The following is a 7500-nucleotide window of genomic DNA, read 5'->3' on the forward strand; positions in this document are numbered from 1 at the left end:
GAATAGTGCAGATCAAGAAAACGCGTACAAGCCTCATTATGCGAATCAGAGCAGAGTTGACGAGAAACGACCCTCCGGCTCACTTCTCTTTGAAGTTTCATGATGATTCGGAAATAAATGTGCCATTGTTTTGCCGGCCTGGAATTTTTTCCTCGGCGTTTTTGTCGCCATATTATTTTAACCGATGCTTGAAAAATTTGTATGGAACTCAAGTAGACTGGTGCACGACTGATAAAACCTCGCGAATATCAGTCGTGCAGTAGTCTACTTGACCTTCATAAATTATTGAAATCAATTTTGACTGATCACAATCTTCTCTGATCCAACGCTGTGCAAGACTTAACGTCCACGGTTTTTGCAAAGGTTTTAAAACCTCAACTTCACTAATGCTCGAAGTAATACGTGACATATTACAGTCGCGTTACCTGCGCAGTAAACAATTAGCGCGAACGTCCTTAAATTGGTGTAACGAGTGTCTGCGTTTGAAATATGTGAGTGCAGCTCACGTCTTAAAGTGGCATACCCCCAACCTTACATCAAGAAATGCTGTCATTTTCAATGCAGTTTTCTTTACGTACTAAACTTGTTCGCTCTTCTACTGGGATTAATGCTCCTCTATTTTGATATTTGCCAGTTTGTATTCGTTATGCGTGACATCCTAATCTTAGCCTTGTGAGGCTAATTCTGTGTGCTGGCTTTGTAGTTTCTCTCGACCTATTTTGGGTTTCAAACCAGTTATTGATTCCTGAGGGGTTTTTGTTATAACTAAAAGTGCATTCTTGATGTGTTGCTGGGTTGCTGTTTCTTTTATTTTACACTTTTTTTTTTATTTCTTAATTCTTTTGTATGTCGAAAAAAGGTGTATATTTTGTTGCATCTTGAAATGCTTTACGTAACTAAGCATTGTTAGTGGAGTTCTTCAATCTTTGCCAGTAGCTGAAGATCGATGCTTTTATGCCGTTGCCTCTAGGGTACCGCCCAAGCTCTGCTCTGCAAGCAATATTTTCTGTACACCATGGAACGTTTAATGACTGTTTACAAAACTATATATGAACTTGTTCAATTGTACTTTTATCGAAAGGTGTTTTGTGTGATAACAGTTCCGGTCAATCAATCAATGCCCACCGTGTTTGCTTTTAACTTAAAGTTACCATCCTTTTGTTTATATTCAGATGGAGCTTTGGAGTGGTTCTATTTGAGATTTGTACCATCGGTAGGTCAACAAGCAATTGTGTTTCACTGTGTTTTGTTTTTAGTGGCCAAAGTTAACGTTAGCAAATTGAACTTTCTTTACTGAGACTTAACTTGATGTCCCTTCGTTTTAAAGGCGCAGAGCCCTATCCAGGGATAAGTCCATACAAAATACCAAGGGTTTTGCTCAAAGGGTACAGAATACCAAAACCAGGTTACGTCAAAGAAGACCTGTAAGTTTATGTTCAATAGTAACGCCACTTAAAGTTAATTTACTTAACAAGAACTAGCTTTAATCGCACTCTGCCTTGATTATCATATGTCCTTCAGGAATGAATTAAAAATCTGGTTCATACTACATCACGTAGGTGTATCGAGTTATGACGCATCCTGGAAGTTTGAAGAGCTCGAGAGAAGATTGCGACTCGTATCTCTAACTATCCAATGCAAGATGGGTATTGAGCCAGCAATAAGGGAGGTATAGCAAGTAAATTCCGTGGTTCACAGAAAATCCGCCCTAAAATGCCGAATAAATCACACCTCTGTCCACCATATTGGGCCACTCCTGACAGCATGAAAGTTTGCGCATATTAATGAGATGTAACTATGTTCAAATATGCAAATCAGTCTATCCATGTATTCATTAAGTTCTTATTATCGTAGATAATACTTACCACTAAAACTAGAAAGTAACATTACTAATTTTGCCACTATTTTAACAAGTAAAATGCGTTCGCTTAACGTGCAATGTTTCTCAATAAAAAGAGGGATGAAAAAATATGGGCCATGACGAATTTATCGATTTTTTGTTGCTCAGATATGCAATAATGATGGAATGTTGGAAAACTGAACCAGATGATAGACCCTCATTTGAGGCGCTGTGTATGCAAATCAGCGAGCTAAAAGCTCGAGCTAATCAGGTAATTTAAATGACACAGCATCCTCAATAGTTAAAGATATTCAAGTCCTGGTATCTTCAGCTGACTGATGTTTTCGTTTTTTTTCCCCTAAATATAGTTTTTCCTCTTTTGACGTATTAAAATTAAATTACTATGTTATAGCCTTTATAGCGTTGCCGTTGCTGTAGCCGTTGTCATTTCTTAAAATTTCAACTCGAATACTTTTTTTTCCAGTCCCGCAAGTCTGGAAAATTGGCGTTACTTCCGTTTCTTTCCAAATTTAGCAGAACGTATGTTTATGACATCAGCCAATAACTGGCCAGTTTTTATTAGAATCAGTTAAAATGAGATGATAATGTGACATTCCGAAAATCGCCATCAAGCTACAGCGCCGTAGAAGAAAGGATATGAAATCCAGGGAATTTTAGTTGGAATCACGGACAAAAATTACATAGAGAGCTTATTTAGAGCTTAGTGAAGATATCTGGATAGAATTTTTCTTTTTTCTTTTTTTTTAATGGCAATAGTAAAGGATGTTCATGTCAAAATGAGGTCAGCGTCTTTCTGCTGTGTTAACTTAAATTAAATATGGTTTCTTCTGTAGGTAAAGGATCACAGTTTACCCCATAAAAATTATCCCTACGTTAATTCTGTGCACTTGCATAATTAAGAATAATTAACGACATCATTGTTGCACAGCCGCATAAAGGGACCTGGTATTTTCTGTATAGCTCAAACGGAGGAACTAAGATATCCATCATGTTTCCATCATGGTTTCACCTGAACCCTTCCACAAGTCAACTGGTTCAAAGGTCTACAGTTTCACACTCAACAGTTTCACTCACTCAAAGGTCTACAGTTTCTACACTTTACAGTTTCACACTCTACATGTTTCACATGTCTACATGGCCACACGTCCACATATAACACAGGTCCAAACATCCAAATCTTCTTGGGTCCACATGCCCACATGTCCACAGCCTATATTGTCCACACATATGTAGGTCCACAGAGCCACATGTCCACAGGTCACATGAGCACATGCCAACGAATAGGTACCCTTGTCTACGGGCCCACACATCCACATCCACATCTCCTCAGGTCCACATACCCACACTTCCTCAGGTCCACATGCCCACACGTCCTATTCCCACATGTCCACACTCCCATCCCAAGGGTACACAATTCCACAGCATGTATTGTCCGCACAGCTGTCTGTTTACAGGTCCACATGTGCACATCCATATCTCCAGAAGTCTACACGTGACTTATGCATAAGTCAATATGCGCACAAGTGCGTGTCCACCTATCCACAATTCCTATGATCGTGAGCAAAGGTTATGTTACTGTTGCAATTGTCAGTTATTGTCCTTTCCTTTGTCGCAAACACATTCTCCATCTCAGTGAAGAAAGAAAGTTACAACTATATACAGGAGGTTGTTAATGAACATTCTACTGGTGAAAAACATTACCTACAAACCTATTGGACTGCTATGGAACCAAGGCAGAAGTTTCTTTTGCCAATATTTTCTTGGCTAAAACTGAAACAGAAATTCTAAGCTAAGCCGTCTCGAAACGTACAGTTTGCAAACGCTACATTGAAGATGTCTTTTCCCTGTGGGACGAAAGGATGCCGGACATAGAGACTTTCATCGATCAAACAAATTTACATCACCATACGATTAACTTCGCGGCAGAAATATCTGACACTGACACTGTTTTTGGACACAATGGTATACAAAGGCACGAGATTCAAGGATCAATCAATCCTTAATGTAAAAACGCATTTTAAAACAGAAACCTTCCAATATACACATTAATTTCACCTCTTGTCACCCGCCAAGCGTTAACAACGGATTCGTCAAAGATCAAGCCCTACGAATCCTTGCAACAAACTCCTCAAAGACAATTTCGAGGAAAACACTTAAAAATTCGAAACAGAGGTTAAGCACGCTATTTGGTAGAAACACTACTACCAGAAATCAAACTCATAAGGATGGGCTCAGTGCTTAAAACACAAAAAGGTAATTTACCTTTTTTGACACAATACCAGTCATTAGTGTCAAATCTACAGGAAGCATTACTCAGAAAATGGCATTTAATACAAAATCAACCCCTGCTTCGTCGAATTTAAACCACCCATCATTTCATACATAAAAAGTGAATCCTTTAAGGATCTGCTCATTAAAGCAAATCTATAAAAGGTTCTATACATGTTTTCACACAGGAAGGGAATCAGTGTGGCCTGTCACCCCTTGCATTTCTTATTAAGGCATTGTCATAATTTGCTCGGATAAAGGACTGGAACTAGTGTTGTTGATGTCTTTTTCCCGCTCTAGTCAGCCATCTTACATATTAGCTAAAGTAAGGGTTAGGTTGATGTCTTTTTCCAGCTCCAGTCACCCATCTCGTATATTTGCTAAGGTACTCTTTGATTAAAAACGTTGTGTTATCACACACGTCTGCGTGGTCTTTTTTACAGGCATCACACCTAATCACAAAACTGCATCGTGAAAACCACATTGACGACCTAACCACAAGATGGCGCTCCCAAAAACCTTGCCCGCCAAGAATACCAGAGGTCTACACTCTAACAAAAATTCACAAACCAACTCTTACAGGGAGACCAATCATCTCCGGTTGTGATGGACTAACAGAAAGAATTTCATCTTTTATTGACATATTGCTTCAACCAATGTGTAAGTCACAAAGACACAACTGATTTTATAAACTTTATTGAAAGAGCAAACGTTAAAAACTGCACATTCCTTGTATCGATGGATGTCACAAGCCTCTACACAAATATATCACAAAACCAGGGTATTGGCACAGTATGCAAAGCATACGACAATTTTTTACTAAACAGCCCTCCCATACCCACACATTACCTTCGAGAAATGCTTAGGCTAATTCTCAAAGAAATTAATTTCCGATTGAGTGGAAAGAATTACCTTCACATTTACGGGACGGCTATGGCAACGAAAATGGCTGGCTTCTATACCAACATATTCATGGCAAAGATTGAGACCGAAATCCTAAACAAAACAGCTCTTAAACCTACATTTTGGGAACGCTTCATTGACGACAACTTTTCCCGATGGGACATAAGTGAGCCAGGCATTGAGCCTTTCATCGAACAAGCAAATTCACACCACTCAACTATAAGAAATGCACGACCAATTTCTTTGACACTGAGACTGCGTTCCTAGACACGGTTATATTCAAAGGCAGCAGATTCAAGGAATGGTCGATCCTTGATATCAAGACACAATTTAAGCCAACGGAAATCTTCCAGTGCACACATTTTATCTCGTGTCCCCACCAAGTGTTAAAAATGGATTCGTTAGGGGCGAATGCTTAAGAATCCCTAGAACAAATTTCAAATTTCAAAAAGCATTGCTGGACAGAGGCTACCTATGCAATTTAATAGAGGAAATCCTATCAGGGATAAATTTACAGGAAGAGCTACTGCGCTTAAAAAGCACAACAGAAAAATGAAAAAATTATTGCCTTTTGTAACACAATATCAACCATTAGTATCTAACTTAAAAGAATCCTTACTCAAAAAAAAAAAATGACACCTTATACAAAATCAACCGCTACTTCAGCAGATATTCATCGAACAAAATGAAATCCTTAAAGGATCTGCTCGTCAGAACAAAATATAAAAGGTTTCGAAATATGTTTCATACTGGAAGGGACTGTGCGGCCTGTCACCCCTTGCATTTTCTGTATGTAGTTGTAACTTTTTTTCTTTACTGTGATGGAGAGTGAGTATGCGACAAAGAAAAAAACAATAACTGATAACAGCAACATACGTTTCCCGTACTCCGCTCACGATCAAAGGAACCGTGGATATGTGGACACGTGTGTGCATATTGACTTATGCAAAAGTGACGTGTGGACTTATGGAGATGCGGACGTGTGGGTCTCCGGATGTGCACATGTGACCTGTGGACCTGTGGACCTGTGGACCTACGGTTGTTGAAGAATACATTCTGGGGACCTATGAACCTTTGCAAGTGTGGACATGTGGGCATGTGGACCTTTGGAAGTGTGGGCATGTGGACCTGAGGAAGTGTGGGCATGTGGACCTGAGGAGATGGGGATGTGTGGGCCTGAAGACAGGGGTACCTATTCATTGGCATGTGCACATGTGGCTCTGCTGACCTACAGATGTGTGGCCAATGCATGCTGTGGACATGTGGTATGTGGACCTGAGGAGATTTGGATGTTTGGACCTGTGTGAGAAGTGGATGTGTCGGCCTGTGGATATGTAGGCGCGTGGACATGTGGGCATGTGGAGTGTGGAACTGTAGACATTTGAACCAGTTGATTTGTGGAAGGGTTCAGGTGAAACCATGATGGAAACATGATGGATATCTTAGTTCCTCCGTTTGAGCTATACAGAAAATACCAGGTCACCTTATGCGGCTGTGCAACAATGATGTCGTTAATTATTCTTAATTATGCAAGTGCACAGAATTAACGTAGGGATAATTTGATGGCGTAAACTGTGATCATTTACCTTCAGAAGCAACCTTAAATAATTTATTTCATGCGGCCTCGTGGGGTTGTACGTACCGTCGGCCGTAAACTTAATTTCCATTCTCAAAATTGCCTCCAGAACCTACTTTTGCGAGGAATAAGCTTTTAGAATGATGTTCTTGTCTTCTGTGATGACACTTGACAATTCAGGAACATTTTGTGAAAAAAAAAATTAAATTAATTAAATTAAAACGCGTCACACACGTAACATCCACTTGACCTTTTTACAGCCCATTGAAAAAAAATCGTAAAATATTCACGGATCGGTCGATTTCTCTAAAATTTGAAAGGATGATTACTAACGAAAAGAGAAACATTTTTTTTACATTAACTAAAACATTCCTGTGTTAAGCATGACAATTCAACGAAGAGGTAAATGCGACTAAATTTGTTTTACGTTTGTTGCTATTTGTGTTGACGGAGAATATTAAATTATAAAAAAAATATATACGTATAGATAGTTAAAAAATCTTCATATTCGGAAAATCGACATACAGGACGTTTACTAATTAACGCTCTTTTAAATACTTGCAATCCTGCAGACATCTCAAGGCGTCTTTTCTTATGTTATTATGTTCTTCTTCTTCTTCTTCATTTATTTTAGCTCAGTTTATAAACGCTACAAATCACAATCATCAGGAGTTAATGTTTTTTTGTTTTTTTTTTACCACTTGGGAAGAACACACACGAATGGCTTTTTGTCATTGTTATGACGTCACTGGTTATTAATGTCTAAAATGGTTTCTTTTTTTTTTTTGTAGAACTACGTCAACATAGGTGAATGCCTTCAAGCACGTGAAAATGAACAGTTAGAAATCACGTCTTAAAAGCTTCTATTGTTACAGGAACTTGCTTTAATTTC

General features: G+C 38.8%; 1 protein-coding gene across 1 annotated transcript in view; it reads left to right on the forward strand.

Annotated features, from left to right (window-relative positions):
* Nucleotides 1-7500, forward strand: part of LOC137989391 (vascular endothelial growth factor receptor 3-like) — a 39817-nt gene that overhangs the window by 30485 nt on the left and 1832 nt on the right. The window contains exons 16-19 of the mRNA XM_068835217.1: nt 1173-1213; nt 1328-1424; nt 2009-2111; nt 7400-7500. The exon at nt 7400-7500 is cut by the window's right edge and continues 1832 nt beyond it. Coding sequence (XP_068691318.1) covers nt 1173-1213; nt 1328-1424; nt 2009-2111; nt 7400-7465 — 307 coding nt within the window. The 3' untranslated portion in view covers nt 7466-7500. The remainder of the gene's footprint in view (nt 1-1172; nt 1214-1327; nt 1425-2008; nt 2112-7399) is intronic.

The sequence above is a fragment of the Montipora foliosa genome, unplaced genomic scaffold, assembly GCF_036669935.1.
Source record: "Montipora foliosa isolate CH-2021 unplaced genomic scaffold, ASM3666993v2 scaffold_458, whole genome shotgun sequence".
Lineage (NCBI taxonomy): Eukaryota > Metazoa > Cnidaria > Anthozoa > Scleractinia > Acroporidae > Montipora > Montipora foliosa.